Below are 21037 nucleotides of genomic sequence, written 5' to 3' on the forward strand. Positions count from 1 at the left end.
GCTGGGCCATACTGGGAGCACTGGGTTGGTTCTCCACCCTCTGGCAGGATCTGGAACACCAGCCTGGGGTGGTTCATCCTTCTCCAGAACCGAACTGGACCATACTGGGAGCACTGGGAACAGCCAGGGGGATTTCAAATAAAGACTGAGACAGGCAGATCCATTAACCAAAATATCCTGCAGGTTCTATTCACAAGGAAAAGCTCCAGTCCATCTTTTTATTCAGTTTTTTTTTTTGAAAAATTTCCTGACGTTACAGAACTAAACTGAAATGTTTTTTTTTTTTGTTTTTTTTTTCATTTTCTTCCACTCTTACATTTCATGACAAAAACAGAAACTTCATGAGCCGAAAAAATGGGGAGAGAGGGGAGAAGGTGCTGGGGGGTGGGGAGAGGAGAGAGAAGCTTTATAAAACTAAGATTTGGGGTCCAGCAATTTTAAGAGCTGAACGAAGGAATTAAAATGCTTTTAATTTGAGAGGGAAAAAAATATAACCCCAAAAAACAGAACAAAAACAAAACCAAAAAAAAAAAAAAAAAAATTTGAAACAAACTGAACCTGGTGAGTGGCGCGAGGCTGGAGGAACCGAAAATGTACAAACTAGTTTAAAACCTGGGTCGGTGCTAAGGGGCCGCAGATGGATGGTGAGGCGGGGGGGTCCGGGGCCCCCCTAACTGCTGCCCATGCCCCCGGTCTCCGAGGAGAGCCTGCAACGAGAAAAGGGCGTCAGAGGGACCCCCCAGCACCGAGACGGGCAGGAGGGACACCCTCGGGAGGGAGGGCAGGGGGAGCCCCGAGACGGGGGGCAAGAAGGTGGCCCCATGGGGGAACCCCCCCTCGGGAGGGGTTTGGGGGGCTCTGCACAAGCAGCCAGGAAAGGGGGGAGCCCCCCCGGCCTGGAATGGCACGGGGAGGGGGGGAGGGGGGTATCCTGGGCTGAGCGTGGGGGGCTCTGCTTCGAGGGTTTGGGGAGGGGGAGAGCCCGGGACACCTCCGGGGGGGTGGGGAGGAGGCAGCGGAGGAGGGACAGCGCAGGGAAAGGGGGGGCACCTCCAGCAGGGCAGGGACCCCCCCCCGGGTGGCAGGGCACACACAGACACTGCAGAGGGTCCCTGGGCCAGCAGGGACCCCCAAGGGCAGCCCACCCCCCTAGGCCCCTCCAGGCTCGGCCCTTGCTGTGACTGAGGGGTGTGGGTGGGGGGGAGACCCCTCCCTGAGGCAGAGGGGACCCCCGGGCCGGGCCCCGCTGCGGCACACATCTACCAGAGCAGATTCTCACCGTGGCAACTTTATTACAGGTACAGACAGTTAAGAGAGGACAGGTGAGGCCCCCAGGGCACCGGGGATGCAGTTCCCCCTCCCCCAAAAAAAAAAGTCAAGAGTCCCTTCCCTCCCGCCACCCCCTATCCCACCCCAAACCCCACAACTGTGCCCAAACTACTCAAAAAGGAAAAAAAAAAAAAAAAAAAAAAAAGGGAAAAGGAGGAGAAATGGAAAAGAAAAATTATAAAAAATGCATCAAGCAACAACTAGAGGCAGGCAGAGAAGGAATTGTGACCAATCACAGGACACTGGGACACATTCTCTCTGTGTCCCGGCAAGAAAAGCTCTGCTGCTGCGAGGGCAGCACGAGCTCAGTAAAAAAAGGAAAATCTATAAAAAAAAACAAAACAAAACAAAAAAAAAACACAAAAAAAACCAAAAAAAAACAACACCAAACCAAACAAAAAAACCACCCAAAACAGTAATAATAAAATAAAAATATTAAAAAAAAAAAAAAAAAAAGAGGAAAAAATAGAGGGGGAAAAAAAAAAAAATTGGTGTTCCAAGTCTCCTCTGCGGGGTCCCGGTGCTGCCAGCCCCTGGAGCAGCCTCAGTACGGGGAAAACCTTTGCTTCTCCGCTTTGAGTTTGTTAGTGACACAGGGCACGGCGGGCGCCGCGGCGCCTTTGGCCGCAGACACGACATTTAGTGCCAGGAGAGGGACAGGTTTCATGCCAAGCAGACTGGAGACACAAGGGGCGGTCGGAAGAGGGTTGGGGAGGCTGGAGGGTGCGTCGGAGGCCCCCGCGGTGGCGAGCGAGGGGGTGGTGGTGGAGGAGGAAGAAGAAGAAGGGGTGGAGGATTGAGAGAGGTTGATGCTGAGGTGGTCAGGGATCGTGACGGAGGCTGCCTGGGAGGAGGGTTTAGCGCTTTCTAAACTGTAACAGAGGAAAAAAGGAAAACAACAACAAAACAAAACAAAAAATAAAAAAATAAAAATAAAAATAAAAAAAAAAAAAAAAAACCACGGGTGTGGGTGGGAGGGAAGGAACAGCACAAAATGCGAAAAAAAAAGCACAGGACAAACAGCGAAAACGGCGCAGGAGCCGAGCTGGGGGAGGAGGAGGAGGAAGGGAAGGAGCAGGGAGGAAGGGAGGGGAGGGGAGGGAGGGAGGGGAAGGGACGGTGCTGCCAGGCCTGGCCTGGCCACACACGGGACCCCCACACCCCCCCGGGGAGCCCGGCTCGGCCCCGAGGATCCCTTGAGCACCAGGAAGGAGCCAAATCCAGACAACCACCAGCAGCTGCTGCTCTGTGGGAGCGGGGACACAGCCCAGAGACTCCCAGCCCCTGTCACAGGGGGAACAGGGGACACAGGGACACCAACGGGGGCAGCCCCAGCCATGCCAGGCCCCGGAGCAGAGCCAGGCGCTGCCAGCAGCACCAGCAGCTCCCTGGCATGGCAGCGTCCCACGGGCGTGCTGAGCAGCCCCTCCTGTCACCCCTCGGGGGACACAGCAGAGGTTCTGCAGTGCCAGGCTCCCCCCAGCCCCATCCTCACCCTGCAGCATTCCTGGAGGCGACGGCAGCGGGGACACGGGGACGGCAGGCACGGGGAGGGGACAGGAACAGAGGAAACCCCTTCCCCCCATGCGGGGCACCCGGGAGGGCCTCACGGGGACTCACCTGACATTAATTAGATACTGGGCCAGGCTGATGCTCGCTGCAGATCCAGTTATGGTCACCTGCCTGTCAGTAGAACCTTCCACGGGGTTGGCAATCTTGATCTGAGCCCCGGACATCTGGCGGATCTCGTTGATCTTGGCGCCCTGACGCCCGATGATGCAGCCAATCAGCTGGGAAAGGAGGAAACAAACGGGCTCAGCTCGGCCTCATCCCTCCCCTGGCACCTCCTGGAGGGGATACTGGGCAAACTTCTGCAGGGAAAGGGCCGGAGGGGACGACACCGTCCTTTGGAGGTGTCCAAAATGATGCAATGTGGACCGAGGGGACACCGTTCAGTGGTGGGGGGACAATTGGACCTGGTGGCCTTAAAGGCCTTCTCCAACTTTAACAGCTCCACGAGTATGGATTCCTGGGAGCAGGGGGTTAAAGAGTTGGAAAAAGTGGGTTTAAGGAATTTAAAAAAGGGCTTTTTTGCCTTGAAGATCACTGGAAATGGGACAAGGGATGTGTTTGGCAGCCAGAGTGGCTGGAGGGGGTGGTTTGGGCTGAGGCCACGAGCCCGCCACAGCCTTGAAGGCAAGGACAGTGACCCCACAGGCCCTGAGAGAGGGGCAGACCCTGGGGACCCCCACCCTGAACCCCCAGGGATACTCACATCGTTTGGAATGGTGAGTTCATGGGAGGTGGTTTGGGCAGAGGCATCCAAACCTGCTCAGAGACAGAGAGAGGGGGCCCAGGTGAGGGTGGGGGGCAGCCGGGGTGTGCAGCACCCCAAGTGCTGCCAGGGTCAGGTTCAGGCTGCCTGGGAGGGCTCCGAGCAGGCGGGGAGGGCACGGCAGGCGGGGAGGGCACTCGGAACCCAGCTGCCCCCAGCCCTGCCTCCCTGCTCCCCCTGGAGCTCTCCCCTGTGTGTCCCCTCCATCAAGGTGGGACAATCCTGCAGCAGGGGGCTGGCACTGGGGGGCTCCAGCTGGGCACTCAGCTCTGCTCCCACTGTGGGTCCAGCTTTCAAAGGCTACAGTACGGGTACCCTACCCTCCTCCTCCTCCCTGCAGCCCGGGGCTGTGCTACGCCAGCGGGCACTGGAAGGCTGCTCACACCCCACACAGGGCTGAGCTCGTGTGCCTGGGGCAGTTTGAAGACACTTTTCCACTTCTCCCCCCTTCCCCAGCTCGCTCCCTTCGAGAGGGACGAGGCCTCGCACCGGTCTGTGGCAGGGGGACACAGCAGGTGACCCCCGGTGCTGTCCCCCCACTCCCGGGGCAGCTCCAGCACCTCCTTGGCCAGGGGTTGCTCCCCTCTGTTTTTTGGGATGGGGGATTAAAGCTCAGGGCCCACAGCTTGCTGGGACAGCTGAGCCTCCACCCAGTCCTACTGCTCTCCACTATCCAGCTGTGCTCCAGGGCCCAGCCAGGCTCCACCTCCAGCCCTTCTGGGGCTCCCCTCAACCCCCTTTCCCCCCCATCCGGGCAGCATCTGTAATGGAGAATGAGACCCCGGGCAGCATCAATACACAACAGAGTAACTACAGATCGTGTGTTTGGATCATTACCCCAATAGCCTTTCACCTCTGGAGAGCTGGAGTCAACGCCTGTTAAGATACAAGTCACAATGAGTTTGGCTGTCTCAAGCTGAGAGCCCCAAATGGGTAATTTTTTTTTTCTTTCTTTCTTTTTTTTTTAGGTGGTTTTTCTTTTTTAGCCACGTTAGAAAACCTAGAGTGAATTTGGTACAGCTCAGCAGTTGCCTGCTTTAGGCCTGGAGTAGCCGGAGGGGAGAGAGCGGGTGCTGCGGGCCGGGGGTCTCCCAGAGCACTGGCACCGCTGCCAGGACGGGGGGCACGAGGGAAGCAGCTGGATGGACGGATGGAGGCCCTGCCCCTGCGGCCCCAGACAGTCACAGCAGCAGCAGTTACCTGGCCAGGCCCGGGGCAACGTTTGGGTTTAGGATTTTGTGAGCACGGCCCCCACGCAGGAGCCGGGCTGGGCGCTGGCCGCGCACCAACGCACACGGAGAGAAGGAGTTTCCATACCACTGAATCCAGTGTTGCCATGAGACATTGGAAAGTGTGACTGTTGCATTGCCAACTGGTGCAGCTTGGTCAGCTAGAGGAGGGAAAAGGGGGAGAGAGAGAGAGAGGGAGAGAGAGAGGGGGAGAGAGAAGGAGAGAGAGAGAGAGAGAGAGAGAGAGAAGCTGGCGTTAGCCATTTCCCGAGGCCGGGGGCCAGGACTCGCGGCACGCACCCGCGCGGACACGGCCCCACCTCCCACCCCAGCCCCTCCGCGCTGCCCGGGCCCGGCCACGGGGGCTGTGCCCACCCCCCCTCGGTGCAGCAAGGGCCGGAGGAGCGCAGGAACAGAAGCAGAGAGGAGCGGGAGGAGGGAGCAGGTGCCAGCGGCACCGCGGGGAGCGGGCACGGAGCTCTGCTGTGCCGCGCCAGCCCGGCCTCCTCCGAGCCCCCGACCCCCCTCGCTGCCCTACAGGTGCCAGGAGCAGAGAGAGGCCCCTACGGGATGAGGATGGGTGCCAGAGGATGGAGGTGTCCGACAGCGCCGGCCGCTGCCGGGATGGTCCCTCCGCTCCCAACCGGCCCCGCCGGGCTGGGCCGGGTCCAACCCCCCTCCCCGACTGCCACCTGTGCCCTGAGAGCTGGGCCAGCTGTCCCCTGCCCCGGGAGAGCCACTGTGACAGAGCCACCGTGTGCTGGCTGGGGGGGGAGTTCTCGTGCCGAATTGGGGGGTGGGGGCAGGGGGGCAAAGGAAAAGCCAGAGCTGGTGTGAAATGCCAAGCCAGGGAGAGGTGGGTTTGGAAAAAAAATATAATAAGGAGGGAAGTGTCAGAAAGGAGGTGGGGGAGGATCCAAGGAGAGATCTGAGGCTGGCTGAAGCAGGGCCAGCTGAGGAGGGGGCAAGATTTTTTTGGAGGGGGGGTGGTAGGGAGCTCAGATCAGATCGAGTATTCAGCCCCAAGCTGAGCCAGCTCAAGTGGAGAAAGCATGGAGAAAATTTTTGGAAGGTGGAGGAAGAAAAGGGTGGATTTCAAGACAAGAAGTTGTAAATAAAAACTTACATCTGGCTGTGGAATGGCATACTGTCCTTGAATGGTATAGGCCTACAAAAGGAGGAAAACAGTCCTATTAACAACCATTGGACAGCCACCCAGGGACAGACAGATTTCAACTAGCCAGGAAGTCAGAGAGCCAAGGTGGAGAGTTCTCCGGGGCGAGGGAAGTGGGGCAGGAGAGGCGGGGACGGATAAATGCTGTCACAAGCAGTTTCTAGGCTGGCGGTTACTCGAATTGGCCTGACGTGGCGGCTACGGGGAGGGGGTGGGCAGAATCCATGCCATCCCCCCCCCAAAAAAAAGGTGGCAGACAAAAAAAAAAAAAAAAAACAAAAAAAAACAGGAAAAAAAAGGAAAAAATAAAAACCAAAAATTAAAAACAACAACCAAAAAAAAAAAAAAACCAAGAGAGAACGGCTGGGATCTTGATGAAGATGTTATGGTGTGTGAGTCCGACAATGCTGCTATCCCTGCGCCCCCGCGCAGGCAGCGAGGCTCCAACGCCCCCGCCGGCCCTGCTGCTGCTCCTGGCCCCTCTCTGCCCCGGCCCGGCAGCTCCCCCGCCTCCCCTCCCACCCCCAAAAAAAAGTTTGCCCCGTTCCGAGTCCTCTCGTCACTCCACACGCCTAGGACAACGTCGCCGGGCAAGCTACAGGTCAGTGCTGGCGCTGGCTACCACTGCTCGACACGGCCCAGTGCTCGGAGGGGAACGAGGCGAGGGCCTGACCTGCCACAACTCCGTGTCCCCGAGGTTACAGGGGACAGCCACATACTTCAGATTCCTCCTGAAGCTACCCAGAAAGGGTGAGGCACTGGCTGGGGCCTGGCTGGCTAAGGTTTGGGGAGGTCTGGGGGGGCCGGGCAGGTGGGGGCGGGTGGGAGAGGAAGGGGAGAGGGGGGTACACAGCCTCACTTCCAGGTCACCGGAAGAACTGCAGCCCAGGCTGGAATTGGCCCAAGTTCGTTGCCATGCAGTGGCTGCCGGGTGGCCTGCGTGAGGAGAGGTTGGTGGGCTCAGAGTCCAGTTCCCAGTGGACAGGAGTCCACAGCACAAAAAGCCACCGTTGTCGGTTTTGGGGGACGGGGACAGGGATGCCACCCTTGTTGGCAGTCTCAGAGAGGCCAAGGATTGAACGGGCCGTGGAGACTGAACTCCCCTCTCACCTCCTGAGGTGGTCCCTCCAAGTCAGAGTTGAGGCACATGGATGGGGCGGTGTGGGGGTAGCTCGCACTGCCGCTGCTGTACCTGTCCTGTGGATAAATTAGAGGACTTCAGTCTCCAGGGCTGTCAATCCGAAACCTTTCGCTAACACCAAACTCAACATCCACATTAGCTCAGTGCTGATCGAGGGCTCGCCCTGCTCTACGCACGACTCTGAGCTGCGAGGACAGAGAGCGCAAGGCCCACGGGAGGGGGCCCGGGCGGCTGCTGCGGGCCTGGGCCGGGGACAGGGGCGGAAAGAAGGAAGGGTGAGAAGAGGGGCAAGGGGAGGGAAGAGATGCGTGGCCGTGGGAAGCCTGCTCCTCACTGCTCTAACGGGGAAGGCGGCCGGCTCCCGCCCCGGGGGTCCGCAGCTGCGGCCCCGCCGCTGGCCAGGGGCGCGGGGGCTTCCCCCGGGGTGCAGAGCGGCGGGAGAAGCCGTCGGGGAGGCAGGAGGGGGGGGCTGACCGGGTTCAGATGGGAAGGAAGAGGCAGGGAGAAAGGCAGGGGTGGGGAGGAAGGGGACAGCAGCAGGTTCGTCCCCAGAACAAGCGTGGTGTGGCGGGGGTGGGAGAGCAGAGTCAGGCCTGGCTCTCGGGGAGGCCGGCGGCAGCTACACCCCTTCCCTGACCCCCTTCCCTGCCTACCGAGGCCCCCACTGACAAAGCCAGGCCCTGCCCACCCCGAGGGCTCTCCCTGGCAGCAGGAAGGCAGCGGATGCGTTGTGGCCGTGGTTTCTCCGAGCGTTGGGGCAGCCCCGGGGGCCGCAGGGTGGGAGCAGCTGACCCTGGGGGCATCTGGGCCCTGCCTCTTGCCAGCCCGGGGCTTCCGGGTGCTTGGGACCCCAAGGGACACCTGTCCCCTGTAAGGTGGCACAGGGCGGGGCTCGGGCCACTCCCCAGCTCAGCGCAGGAGGGACTGAAGCCCAGTATACCTGACACTGCTCCTATCCGACACCCTCCCCCTCCTGCGAGACGAAGCCTTAGAGCACCCCATCCCTACCCACAGCACAGGCTGAGCCTTTGCACCCCGACAACCGGTGGCAGAGAGCAGAGAACCCCCAACCTCCAGGCCAGTCACCCACAGGAGGTCACAGCGAGTCCTTGGAGCCAGCCCGAGGCAGAGGGGCAGAGCCTGGCTTAGGTAGCTCTGCCCAATTCAAACCCTACCGCCGCCACCACGCTGGCACACGGATTTTTGCCTGGTTAATTCCAGAAGTGTTTTCCAGCACCCTCTCCTCCCCACATCCGCCCTTTTCCCTACTGCCACCCCTGAGCAGGGACGGCCGGAGCTGGCTCTGGGGGCCGAGGGCACAGCGTGGGTGACGGGCACGCGGAGCGGCCGGGGCGCGCTGGCAGCTCGGTACGGCCCCCTCAGCCCTCCCCACCCCGCACCCCAGGAGCAGAGGAGAGGCCTTACCTGGCCGCCTGCAAAGATGACGGGAGAGCTGGATGGCTTGGGTCGGTATGGGATGGTGACACCCTTCGGGGGAGACTGGATGACAGGCAGAGAGGACAAGGGCAGGTCAGACACCGAGCACCGCTGGCACCAACAGCTCCCTCCCCACACGCCCAGGGCTCTGCTCTGCACTGCCAGCTGGCCCTTTGGGGACCCAGGGCAGCGCTACTTCTTCCACCCACGACCCCCAGGAGCATGGCAGGGCCGTGGGTGACACCATGAGCTGCTCTCGAGGCCCTGCTCAACCCTGGTTTTAAGCAGCTCCAAGCCTCACCTGGGTGAGGCTATAATCCCCAGTTATCCCTTTATCCCCCAGCAGCTGCTTTTCTCTCCTGCTCAGCATTTCCAGCCCTCCAAGGGCAGTGGGACACCCTGCAGCCCCAGGCTCCCCAGGGACAGGCCCAGGCAGGGGCCCTACCTCAAGCATGACGACGCAGATCTGTTTGACGCACTCGATGATGGACTGTGGGATCCCAGCAATGGTGATGGCTCGCTCAGTCGAGTTGGGCAGCATGTCCCCTGCCACCTGGACCTGTGCCCCCGTGCTCTGCCAAGCCAAGGGTTAAAAATAACTCGTCAGACCCCGGCAGGGCTGAGACCTTAGCAATGAACCCTGCGCACAGTTATACATAGCCAAAACTGCTCTTCCCCAGCTCCTCCTTCCCCCCAAAATAAAGTCCTTTAATCCCAGCTGGATACAATTCGGTCACCAGGAGCCTGAGGCGGCAGAGGGGACCTGGCCTCAGCCTCAGCCTGTCCCTGTAACCCAAGCCAAGCCAGCCTCCACGCCAGCAACACCCAGTGCTAAATGGCAGGGCCAAGGGCAGCACTGGCCTGGAGCATCTCCCTCTCCAAAATATGGGAAAAGCCCAGGGAAAGGGTAATCAGGAGCCATGGGAAGCGGGGAGCAAGACCCCAGGCTTCCAGCTGTGAGGACCAGTACCAGGCAGAGCAGGGTCTGACCTGACTCTCAGTTTGCCAAACACTAAAAATACAGGGAGCTCCAAAAAACCCCAGGGACACCACATCCCTGGGGTGAGACACCACAGACATTTAGCCTTGGGGACACTTGAACCCCCGCCGTGGGTCCCCCCGGGCTGGGCACCACGCACCTCTCTGATCTCCTTGATCTTGCAGCCTCCCTTGCCAATGAGGGACCCGCACTGGCTGGCAGGGACCACGAGCCGGAGGGTGACCGGGGGCCGGCTGGCAGCTGTGCTGTTGGTCATGGAGCTGCTGATGTCCTGCGAGGAAGAGAAGGTGTTGAAGGCCCAGCCCTGCTGGGAGGGCACGCGCTGGGGACGTGCCCGACATGGGGACAGGGAGGTGACGCTGGCACCAGCGGCCCAGGCCAAGGTGACCTCGGGGCTTTCCCAGACCCATTTCCCAGGACTTCTTCAGCAGCCCAGAAAAACCACAGATGTATTTTGAGGAAGCAGCAGGCAAACTCTGCCGCCTCACTGGAAATCGGTTCAGGCAGCACCCTAAGCTGGATCCCACCTCAGCCAAGCAGGAACCGGAGCTGGAGGGGCACAAGGGGCCGGGGGGAGCTCAGGGACTCCACGGCTCCAGGGTCAGCACGGAGCCTCCCACTGCACCAGGGATCAAGGCAGCAGCTCCGGGAAAAACAATCCCGGCGCCGATTACAGCGGTCATGTGCTGGCAGGGGGAGGGGAGGCACAAGGCCAGGGCTCAACTGACCTACTAAAATCAGAGCCTCAGCTCCAAGGCCGGTGCCCAGAGCGCTGCAGAGCCATGCAGCCCTTGGAGGATCCAGCTCCCTGCGCTCAGCACAAACAGCTCCAAAAGCTCTGCAGCCCCTAAGGCTGCGGTGAGAGCACGGGGGTTTGGGGACACAGCTGCCAGCACAGCATTGTTCCTCCCAGGGGATTGTCCCAAATGTAAAGGGCAACAGAATTTGTACCCCCACAGGAGAGGTGAGGGCCATAGAGGTCTGCCCCACACCAGGTGAGGAGCACTCTCAACTCCTGCTCCCTCCAACGTGGAGCAGGATGGGAATCATCACAGCCCAGAGCAGGTTCTAACACCTGTATCCAGGTTATCCAACAGCAAAATCTCCCCTAAAGTCACTGATTTAACAGGACCAGGGACACAATGCAGCTCCTCCTGCCTCCCATGGCCACAGCCCCAGAGCTGAGCCCTGGCATGTACTAGGGTGAAGTGGCAGCAGCATGAGCAGAGCCAGGGGGATTTCCAAGCCCTGCTCTGTGTGCCATGCCACATGCAGGAAGTCCCTGTGGGGCTCCAACTCCAGCAGTGCCTGGACCTTGCCCCAGCAGGGTGCCGGACAAAGATCGGGGGCCAGGCAGGGAAACGCTGGCTGCCCGTGCAGAACAACGGCCCCGGGCCCCCTGGGGCCCATCCCGGGCTCAGCCCATCGGGAGAGGAGGGACAAACAGGGGCAGTGACTGCAGGGGCCCGCGGACACACCTCTTCCAGTTTGTCAATGATCATCGCAAAAGCTTTGAAGATGGCGTTGGTGGGTCCCGCGAGGGTGATGATCCGCTCGGGGCAGTTCCCTTCCGAGATGTTGATGCGAGCTCCGCTCTGCGGGGAGGCAAACGCCACCTCAGTGCTCCGGCCGCCCGCAGCTCCTCAGGATTCCTCCGGATCCCCCGCTGAGGACAGAGCCCTCCCTCCTCCTCCTCCTCCTCCCCCTCCCCTCCCTCGGCTCGGGCAGCCATCTTCTCCTCCTCGGCTTCCTGCCGCGCCTGCCCACACCTCCCGGCATTCCCCGCGCCGCCGCCGCGCTGCCTGCGGAGCCCGGGCCGGGCCCGCCATCCTGCCCCGCTCCCCTGCACTCACCTCCTCACGCATCTTCTTCACGGACTCCCCTTTCTGTGAGGGACGAGAGAAGGGGGAGAGGCGTCAGCGCGGCGGCGGGGTGGGAGGGAGGGAGGGAGGGAGGGAGGGAGGGAGGGAGGGAGGGGGAGAGAGGGGAGAAGGGGAAAGGGAGGGCTAGGGGAGTTTGAGCCTCACTTACCTTCCCAATGATGCTTCCCACCTCCTGGGATGGAAACAAAAGCACCATTAGTCAGCGTTTCAAAAACTCCTGGAGCCCTAAGCCTGAACTCAGCTCTCTTCACAGTCAAAACAAGCTCCTAAGCACATGAGATCTGCCCCTCAGATAACCGGGCTTTATCCCAGCCGTGCAAGTCTTGCTCCCACCTTAGCTCCCGTCAGATTGCTTCCCTCACAACCCATAATTATTTTCTTCGCTGGCTGCACCCCAGGACCCGCCTGGGTGCCACCAGCACGTCCCTGATCCCACAGCAGCTCCAGCAGATCCCACGGCCACGGGAGCAACCAGGCAATCCCACGGCAGGCAGAGCTCCCCACAGAGGGCCGGGGACACGAACCTTTCCGTGCATGAGTAGCCGGATGGTGAGAGTGACATTGAGACCCCCTTCGATGACTCCGGTGTCCATGGTGGGCAGCACGGGTTCGGCTCAGGCTGCGGCAGCGCTCAGGCCTCGGCTGGGGGGAGAGGGGCTGGGTGAGTGAGGGGCCACGAGCGAGGGGCTCTGCCAATCTCCCCCCACCCATCCAGGCAGGATTGCAGCCCCCCCTGTGCTGCTTCTCCCCTCAAATCGCCCCATGGGAGTGTTGGGCCGATCCACGGTGGTTTGGCTCCTCCTTCTACGAATTTCCAGGGCTGAAGTGGCCCGATCCCACTTGGATCCAGCACCTCTTGGGACCATGAGGGTCCCACTCAGCCCCTGCCCCTTCCCAGCCCTGCTCCTTGCAGATGCTTCACTGAGGGACAACCGAATACTTCAGGGTCACCCCCGATAACGCTGGGGACACAAACGGCTCCTGGACACAACCAGGAATCCTGACGGGGCCCTGAGGACTAACTGTGGTCCCTACAGTTCTGCTCCCTGCGACCCCCACAGGTCTCCCAGCCGCTGCCCGATGGGAGCAGGAGCCACAGTCCCGGGGTTTGGGAAACCGGGATTAGGGGAGAAAATAAAATAAACCTCATCTGCCTCCCTAAGCCCCGAGCCCGCGCAGGGCCTCTCGGAACAGGTTCCGAGGCGATTCCCTCAGACCCAGATAAGGCCACATGAGCGCACGATCAGGTTACAAACCACCTGAGTCGGCAGCGGTTGCAAAACAGCCCGGCCTGCCCCAGCCGAGCGTTTCACAGCAATCCGGTAAATGAACTCCTACTTCGGCCCCCGCTTCTGCCCCATCAAAGTTTAACCTCGGCCAGGGCAAGGCCGGAGCCGCGCTGGCTCCACAGGGTTTGGCCGCGGCCTCCGTTAACTCAGCCCCACATCCCCCCGCATCCAGTCCGGTTCGGGTAGCAGAGCCCGGGACCGGAGCCCCGGTAGCGGGACGAAGGCGGAGCGGGCCCCGAGCCCATCCCGGGGACAAAAGGGGCCGAGCGGCCCCACCGGCTGTGACGCTGGCTCGGACCGGGCTCCCGGCGAGGCTTCTCCGTAGTAAAACTTTCCCGAAACGATCCCCCTCGCCCTCGAGTCCCGGTCCCAAAGCCGGGGACGCGGCTGCTGGGTTGGGACGTGGCTCCGAAGCGAGCCCGTGCCCGAGGCGGGGACGCGGCTCCAGACCCAGTTCAGGCCTGCGCGGGGGTGGAACCGGGCCGGGGGTCCCGGTCCCGGCTCCGACCCCAGCCGGGGACAGCGGGGGGGGCAGCGGCTGTCCCGGAGCGACCCCCGCGGCCACGGGGGAGCCCCTGGGATGGGGCCCGACCATAGGACGGGCGGGGGAGCATCGCGGGCCGGCGGCTCCGAACTGCACCCGGAGCCCGGCGGGGGGAACCGGCCAAGCACTAGGAGAGCTGGGGCCGAGGGTAGAAATGGGCCTCTGGATCCGGACCGGGCGACACCGGCCCAGGGCTCCGAACCCCGGCTGGACCGGGGATCACCGCTCAGCTCCGGGAAGGTCCGGGGAGGGAGGGGGGGGGGGGGGGGGGGAGAGCCCGGATCCGCTGGGGGGGGGCGGCGGCTCCGCGCGCGCGCCCGGCCGTGCTCCCCCCGCTTCCCGCTCCAGCAGGGGGAAAAATAACAACGCGGGATGGCGGAAAAACCGTGCACGGGCAGGGAAAGAAAAAACTCCTAAAATGAATTCTGAAAAAAAACCTAAACAAACAAACAAAAAAAAAAAAAAAAAAGAGAAAAATTTACTAATTTAAACTCCAAGAAATCTAAGTAGAAAAAAAAAAAGAGGGAAATAAAAAAATTCCCCACGCCCCTTGGGGCCCCCCCGCGCCCGGCCCGGGCGGGGGGCGGCGGCGCCATGTGACGCACGCGGCGCCCCGAGCCCCCCCGGCCCGGTTCCGGCGGGGGGGGGACGCTGGGGGGGGCGGCGGGAGGCGGCAGCGGCGGCCCCCGAGTCCCCAGGGCCGTTTGTGCCGGCGGCCGGCGGCGCGGGGCGCGCGGGCCCGCACAGGCCGCACAGGCCGCGCAGGCCGCGGGCGCCGTGAGGGCGCGGCCGGCGGGGGGGCGGCGGGGGGGGGGGGGGGGGGGGGGCCCGCGCGAGGGCCCGGCCCGGGCCGGATCGGACCCGGATGGCGGCCGGGGAGGCGCGGGGGGGCCCGCGTTGAGAGCCGGGGGGCGGCGGTAGCCGGGGGGGGGGGGGGGCGACGGGGGGGGGGCGGGCGGGGGTCGGGCCTACCTGTGTCGGCGCCGGTAACGGCGTTGGGCGAAGGGCGCTCCGGGCGGAGCGGGAGGAGGGAGGGCGGGAGGGAGGGGGGGGGAGGCGGGGAGGGAGCGCGGCGGGCGGGCGCGCGGGATGGCGGCGGCGGCGGCGCGGGCGCGGCTGCTCCGGCTGCGGCGGCCGCGGGTCTGGGAGGGGGCGGCGGGCGCGGCCCGATTTACACCCGCCCCGACCCGGAAACGCACCGCGCGCGCGGGGCGGGACAGAGCGGCCGCCGCCTCGCACAGCGCCCCCCGGCGGCGCGGAGGTCCGGCAGGAGAAATGGGGAACACTGGGGGGGAACATCGAGGGGCACTGGGAGGAATGGGGGGCATTGGGGGGTAATGAGAAATAATGGGGGCACCGGAGAAGCTCTGGGGGAAATCGGGGGTAAATGGGAGCCATTAAAGGTGCGGTGGAATTGTGTATGGGGAGCTCTGGGGCAACTGGGGGGCAATAGGAAGGCCTGGGGGGCAATAGGGGCACGGGGGTCAGAGGGGTGGTCCCCCCTCCCGAGGAGCGCTGAGTCCCCCCCATCAAGGCGAAGGAGACGCTGACACATATTGGGGTGTCCCAGAGCTTTATTGGGAGACAGCGGGGGCACCCCTGGGACCTCCCCGGGACCCCCCCGGACCAGGGGATGGGGGATATGGAGACAGGATGGGGGTCCTGGGGTGTCTCGGGTGGTCACGAGGGTCTAATGAGGTCTCAGGTGCCTCCTGGTGGTCCCAGGTGATTCTGGGGGTCTGAGGAGCCTCAGTCCGAGCTGCTGGAGGAGGAGGAGGACGACGACGACGAAGAGCGCTGGGGGGGACAGCAGAGCCATGAGGCCCCGAGGGGTCTGGGGGTGACCCCCCTGTCCCCCGCCGGGTGCCCCCCACCTTGTGCCTCTTCTGAGCCTTCTTCATCCTCTTCTTCATCTTCTTCGCTGCCTTCTTGTCCAGCACGGGGGGGAATGAGGGGAGCACCCCCGGGTGGGGGGGAAACCCCGGGTGGGGGGGAACCCCCGGGTGGGGGGGCTGCGGCAGGGGGGGTCCCAAGGTCGGCCCCGGGGGATACGGGGGGGACCCAGCGGGGAACGGGGACTGCCCGGGCCCCCCCAGCGGATTGGGGGGCGCCGCAGGTGGGGGGTACACTGGGTTGGGGGGTGGGACCACCGGGGGATAGGTGGGGTTCGGGGGGTACACGGGGTTGGGCGGGGGGGGCTGTCCTGGGGGGGAAAGAAAAGAGGAGAATGAAGGGAGGGGTCTGACAGGGGTCATGGCAGCCCCCCCCAGTTCGGGGTGTCCCCCTGTACCTGCACCAGGGTTCCACATGGCGGGAGACTCCAGGACCTGGGGGGGCACAGGGGATGAGTGGGGACCCCCCCAAACCCCCCCAGCCGCCCCGGCCCCCAGAGCAAACTGGAGTCACGGAAACTTTGGGGGACCCCGCGGGACTGGATCGAGGAGGTCGGGGGGGGGCGTCGGGGAGGTCGGAGGGTTTGGGGGTGCAGGGGGGATTTGGGGTGCAGAGGCGGCTGCAGACGGAGTTTGGGATCCAGGAGGGATCTGGGGGGTGCGCAGGGATGGCAGGGGAGCTCGGAGGCTGCGCAGGGGGGTTTTAGGGTGCGGGGGGCGTCCGGGGGCTCCGCTCCCACCTTCGCTCCGGCCGCGGCCCCTCCCGGAAGGAAGCGGGGGCGGGGCTCGGGGCGGGGCTCCACCCAGGGGGCGGGACTTGGCCGCGCCCCCCGCCCGGTTCCAGGTCCGTCCCCTCTCGGTTCCCGGTCCGTCCCGTCCCGGTTCCCGGTCCGTCCCCGCCCGCCCCGTGCCTCCGCTTCCCCGCACGCACCTGGCGGGGCCCGGGGTCACCCGGGGCCGGTGCGGGCCCCGCGGCCAAGCGCTGGAGCCGCTGCAGCGCTCGCTCGGCCGAGAGCCGCGCCTCGGGGTCCGGGTCCCAGCAATCCTCCAGCAGCTCCGGCAGAGCTCCCTCCGGCTGTGGGACATCCCCCCCACCCCGGGCTCAGCTGCGACTCCCCGGGCGGGGGAAACACCCGAGGGGACTCCCCCGAACGGGGACACCCCCCCGGCACCCTCAGCGTCATGGCTGGGCAGCGGGGAGGGGCTGACCCCCCCAAAGACCCCTGGGCGCCCCAAACATCCCTGGGCACCCAGGCAGGGAACCCCCTGGCACCCCTGCACCCTCCCGGGATGCCCATGGGCACCCTCAGCCACCCGTCCGGGGGTCCGGGGGGGTCTGACCTGGGGGGCGCGGTGCCAGGCCGGGGGGATGAGCGGACGCCGCCTCTCGTCTGCAGCCAAACGGCGGAGCTGAGCCCCGGTGGGGCTGGAGCCCAGCTCGGCCTCGTACGCCAGCCGGAACGGTGGCACCGGGGCTCCTGCGGGGCGGCCGGGGGTCAGCGGGGCCGGGGGGCCGCGGGCAGCGCGGGGGGACCCGCGGGGCTCACCGGGGCTCAGGGCCTGGCAGCGGGACAGGATCTCCCAGAGCAGCAGCGCCAGCGCGTACACATCGGCCTGGCGCAGGGCCCGGCCCCAGGCCCGCAGGTCCAGGCTCTCGTCCAGGATCTCGGGTGCCAGGTACCGCTGGGTGCCCGCCTGTGCCCGCCGGGGACCTGAGCTGGGGGGCACGGGGACACCGGGGACACCGAGGCCACCAGACCCCCGTGCCAGACATGGGCTCATGCAGGGACGAGGGCTCAAATGGCAGCCCCAGGCCACACTGCCAGTGACATCTGGGGTGCCATCCCCACCCCAGGGCTGTCACCTCCCCTTCCCCACTGCCACCCCACCCCGGCCCTGTCACCTTCCGAATGGTCACGGCGTGCCGAGCTCCCGCGCTGTCCTGGGCGCGCGGTGGCAGCGCCAGCGCCAGCCCGAAGTCGCCGATGGCGCAGGTGCCATCCTCCCGCACCAGCACGTTCTGGCTGCTCAGGTCCCGGTGCACCACGCTGGGCTTGTACAGCCCTGGGGGGCACCGGGGGTCACGGGGGGACGGGGCAGGGGGAGCCCAAGGCAGAGCCCAGAGCGGGGGGCACAGGGCAGGGAACAGCCTGGGTGCCACCTCACCATCACGCCACAGCTCCTGGTGCAGGAAGGCCAGGCCGCGGGCCAGGGACAGCGCCAGGCGCACGCTGCCCGCCCAGGTCCCCACGTGCTGCCCCAGGAAGTGGCGCAGGGAGCCCTGGGGACACGCGAGGGACACGGCTAAGGACGTGGGGCACCCCCCCCCCCCCCATTATGTCCCACACATCTCCCCATCCCCACCAGCTCCCCATCCCCACCCCCGCGCTCCCCGACTGTCCCACGCACCCCCCGAGTCCCCTAAGCCCCCGTTACACCCCGAGCCCCCCGAGCCCCCCGAGGTGACCCACGGCCGGGTAGAGCTGCAGGACCAGGAGCCCCCCTCGGGCGCGGGGTCCTGCCGTGCGGGTGTCCAGCAGCCTGGCCACGTTCTCGTGCTCCATCAGCGGCAGCGCGTGCACGGCGCGTTCGGCCGCGAACCTCCGGCCAGCCCCGGCCGCGAACGCCTTGATGGCCACGGGCCGCTGGCGCAGCGTCCCCCGCCACACCGCCGAGAACCGCCCCGACTGCAGCACCTGCCCCGCGGGGACACCGAGGGGGACAGGAGACACAGATGGTACCGAATGTCCCCAGTCCCCCGCACCCCCGACACACGGGGATTCTCATATCCGGGCACCTTTGAGGGTCCCCGGGCACCCCCATCGCTGTTGTGCCACCCCCGGAATGATGCCCCCTCTGCCCTAGGGGTCCCCACATCCTCTCCCCATGTGGGTGCCCCCTCCCAGCATCACCTCCTTACCTGCCCTCCCACTGGGGTGCCCCCGCTGGGTGTCCCTCGCCCCGTTGGTGTCCCCGCTCCGTGGGTGTCCCCCCACCATGGATGTCCCTCGCCCCATGAGTGTCCCCCGTGGATGTCCCTCTCCCCACCGTGGGTGCCCCGCACCTGCAGGAAGTGCAGCGCAGGCAGGTCCGGGCTGGGGGGCTCCGGGGGGACCCCGATTCTCCGCCGCCCCCGCGGTGGCTGCCCCGTGCGGGCCCTTGTCCAGCGCAGTCCTGGATGGGGGACACCAGGGACACCCCCGTCCGGGGACCCCCCCCACAGGAACCCCCCCCAAATCAGGGACACGGGACCTGAGCGCACCAGGGACCACCAGCCCCCCTCATCACGCAGGGGACACGGGGAATGTGGCATCCCAGGACCCCCGGGAGACTGGGGACACCCCACCCCAGGCGTCACCAGGACACCAGGAGACCCCCGGACACGGACAGGGTGACGCAACGCTTGGGGACCACCCCCACCTCCAGGCCGAGAGATCCGCACTCTGGGAGCACCAGAGATGTGGCATTTGGGGACATCCGGGGGACGTCGGGCAGGGAGTGTCTGTGCCCGGGGATCGCCCCGTCCCCGACGTGTCCCTGTCCCTACCGAGGATGCCCAGACAGGTGAAGAGGATGAGGAGGAGGGGGCTGGCACCCCACAGCCACAGGGTTCTCGCAGACCCCCCCTGGCCAGGCACTGGGGACAGAGATTGCGGTGACACGGAGCCCCCCTGGCCCCCCAGGTGTGCGGGGTGGCGGTGGGGACACTTTAGGGATCCTATGGCTTCCCCAGTCTCCCGTGAGTCCCACATGTCCCCCGTGGGTATGCCCCCAGCCCGCTCTGGGTCCCACCCTCCCCCATGGGTCTCCTGAAGGTCTGAGGATCCCCCGCGGGTCCCCTCCCTGTCCCCACCGCCGGGTACCCCCCAGCCCCCGGCCGTGCCTGTCGCTGTCGCTGTCGCTGTCCCGGTGGCGTTGCCGTTGCAGAGGTGGCCGTGGCACAGGCACAGGAGCACGGAGCTGCCGGGGTGGCCCGCGGGGCTGGGGGTGCAGGTGGCCGAGGGACAGGCGTCCCCCCGGCCTCCCCAGCAGCCTGGGAACAGCGGCACGGTCACTCGGGGTGCTGGGTGACCGGGGGAGGGCAGGGGACGGGGGCAGCCCCTGTGCGGGTGCCCCCCCGCAGCCGCTGCTCAAGGCCAAGGCCGAGCGCTGCTGCCGCCGGGGAGGGACCAGAACCTCCCCAGCTCCCCCCGGCAGGATCAGCCCCCTTTTGCCTCTCCAAGACACCCCGAGGCAAGACCAACCCCCTCCATCCCGCCCCAAAATCCCCACGGGGCAGGACCAAACCCCTCCATCCTCCCCCATCCCCTCCTGCCCCTCCACCCTGCCCCGGGGCAGGCTCAAACCGCAGCCCCCCTTTCCCCGTCCCCAGTCCCCCGGTCCCGGGGGTCTCACCCTGCACCAGAGCGTGGCTGCGGTTCCAGATGCCGACGCAGCATTGCCCAGGGGGGCAGCGAACGGCGCCGGCCGCCGCCCCCCCCGCGACCCCCAGCGCTCCCCGCACACTCGGGTGCTTGTAGGACACGCAGGTCAGGTTCTGGGGGCCTGGGGGGGACACAAGCGCACCAGTGGGTGGCTTTTAACCCCCCAAAACCGCCCCCCCAGCCCCGGCTGTGCCCCCCCAGGACCTACCTGGATGCCCCATGGGAGCCTCCGCGGGGCCGGTGGGAAGCGGAGCCGAGCAGGAGGAGGAGGAGAAGGAGATGGAGGAGGAGGAAGAGGAGGAGAAGGAGGAAGAAGGTGCTGCCCCCGCATCAGGGAGGAGAGAGCCAGGGTGTCTGGGGGGCAGCCAGGCCTGGCCCCCGCCCCGCGTCACCCAAATGGAGCTCAGTGTCCCCTGTCCCCGCTGGTGCCACTGAGGGACCGACTGTGCCCCCCAAAACAGGCCACGCCACCCCAAATCAAGCTCAGCGTCCCCTTGTCCCCACTGGTGCCACTCTAGGACCAACTGCACTCCCCAAAACCGGCCCGTGACCCCCCAAATGGAGCTCAGTGTCCCCTGCCCCTGCTGGTGCCACTCAGGACTGACTGCACCCCTGCCACCCCCCAAAAACCGGCCGTGCCCCCCAAAGGGACCCCTGCAGACTTCCAGACAACGCCAGCGACTTGTGTTTATTACAAAAAGAACTCGTCGTTCCCCATTTACAAAGGAGCCCCCCAAAACTAACAGTTTCATCTAAGTCTTTTTGTACAAAAAAATAGCACTTTGGGACCCAAAAAAAAAATCATCCACCACACCCCCCCCAAATAAAAATCGCCTTTGAGGGGGCAGGCTTATGACATCAGCCACTGGATTTGTAAAAACCAACCCCCCCTCCCCTCCCCTTCCCCAAATTAAAACAGAACAGAGATGGGACGAGATCAAACAGGGAGAGAATTATTGCCAGTTTGGGGGGCTGGACCCCTCAGGACCCCCCCCTATGCATAGAGAACTGGCCCCGGCCCCCCCGGAATGAAGGGGTGACAGTGGATTAAAGCTGGGAGATGGGGGCAGCCCCCAGAGCCCCCCCAGACCCTCTGTGGGGTGTAGGGGGTGGGAGGGGAGCAGGGGGGGGCTCACCCCAGCCTGTCACCTCCTTGTCAAGGCACGTTTGTGTTTTGTGTCCCGGGAATGGCTGGGGGGGATTTGGGGGCTGATGGGGGGGGTTTGGGATAGGTGGGGGGGTGCCAGGAGCAGGGTGGGGACCCCGGTGCCAACACAGCCAAAACGGGGATGGTGGATCCAGTTGCTCCCCCTAGCACTGGGAGAAGCGCTGGTGGTGTGAACTCCCAAAAATGCTCTGA

At 64.7% G+C, this 21037-nt stretch overlaps 2 protein-coding genes across 9 annotated transcripts; both read right to left on the reverse strand.

Annotated features, from left to right (window-relative positions):
• Positions 1 to 163: 163 nt before the first annotated feature.
• PCBP2 (poly(rC) binding protein 2) lies at positions 164 to 14443 on the reverse strand. Of its 8 annotated transcripts, none has more exons than XM_062511135.1 (16): positions 14334 to 14443; positions 12053 to 12170; positions 11677 to 11700; positions 11499 to 11531; positions 11124 to 11240; positions 9785 to 9916; positions 9091 to 9219; positions 8634 to 8708; positions 7178 to 7264; positions 6938 to 7003; positions 6020 to 6061; positions 4982 to 5054; positions 4502 to 4540; positions 3605 to 3657; positions 2950 to 3119; positions 164 to 707 (listed from the first exon to the last, which is right to left on the reverse strand). In XM_062511135.1, the coding sequence occupies exons 2-16, from the start codon at positions 12119 to 12121 to the stop codon at positions 671 to 673; spliced, it is 1146 nt and encodes a 381-aa protein (XP_062367119.1). In that variant the 5' UTR covers positions 12122 to 12170; positions 14334 to 14443; the 3' UTR covers positions 164 to 670. The 8 variants fall into 8 exon arrangements, with proteins under 8 accessions (XP_062367119.1, XP_062367120.1, XP_062367121.1 ...); XM_062511132.1 differs by lacking the exon at positions 164 to 707 and adding an exon at positions 715 to 2201; XM_062511136.1 differs by lacking the exon at positions 6938 to 7003.
• Positions 14444 to 14900: 457 nt separating this feature from the next.
• Positions 14901 to 19093, reverse strand: LOC134055034 (anti-Muellerian hormone type-2 receptor-like). The gene is made up of 11 exons (XM_062511148.1): positions 18801 to 19093; positions 18318 to 18427; positions 17725 to 17949; positions 17420 to 17534; positions 17157 to 17317; positions 16801 to 16948; positions 16595 to 16731; positions 16185 to 16328; positions 15652 to 15688; positions 15236 to 15564; positions 14901 to 15158 (listed from the first exon to the last, which is right to left on the reverse strand). Exons 1-11 carry the CDS (start codon positions 19003 to 19005, stop codon positions 15111 to 15113), a joined length of 1659 nt encoding a protein of 552 aa, XP_062367132.1. The 5' UTR covers positions 19006 to 19093; the 3' UTR covers positions 14901 to 15110.
• Positions 19094 to 21037: the final 1944 nt, after the last annotated feature.

The sequence above is a fragment of the Cinclus cinclus genome, chromosome 30 (genome assembly GCF_963662255.1).
Source record: "Cinclus cinclus chromosome 30, bCinCin1.1, whole genome shotgun sequence".
In the NCBI taxonomy this organism is placed as follows: Eukaryota; Metazoa; Chordata; class Aves; order Passeriformes; family Cinclidae; genus Cinclus; species Cinclus cinclus.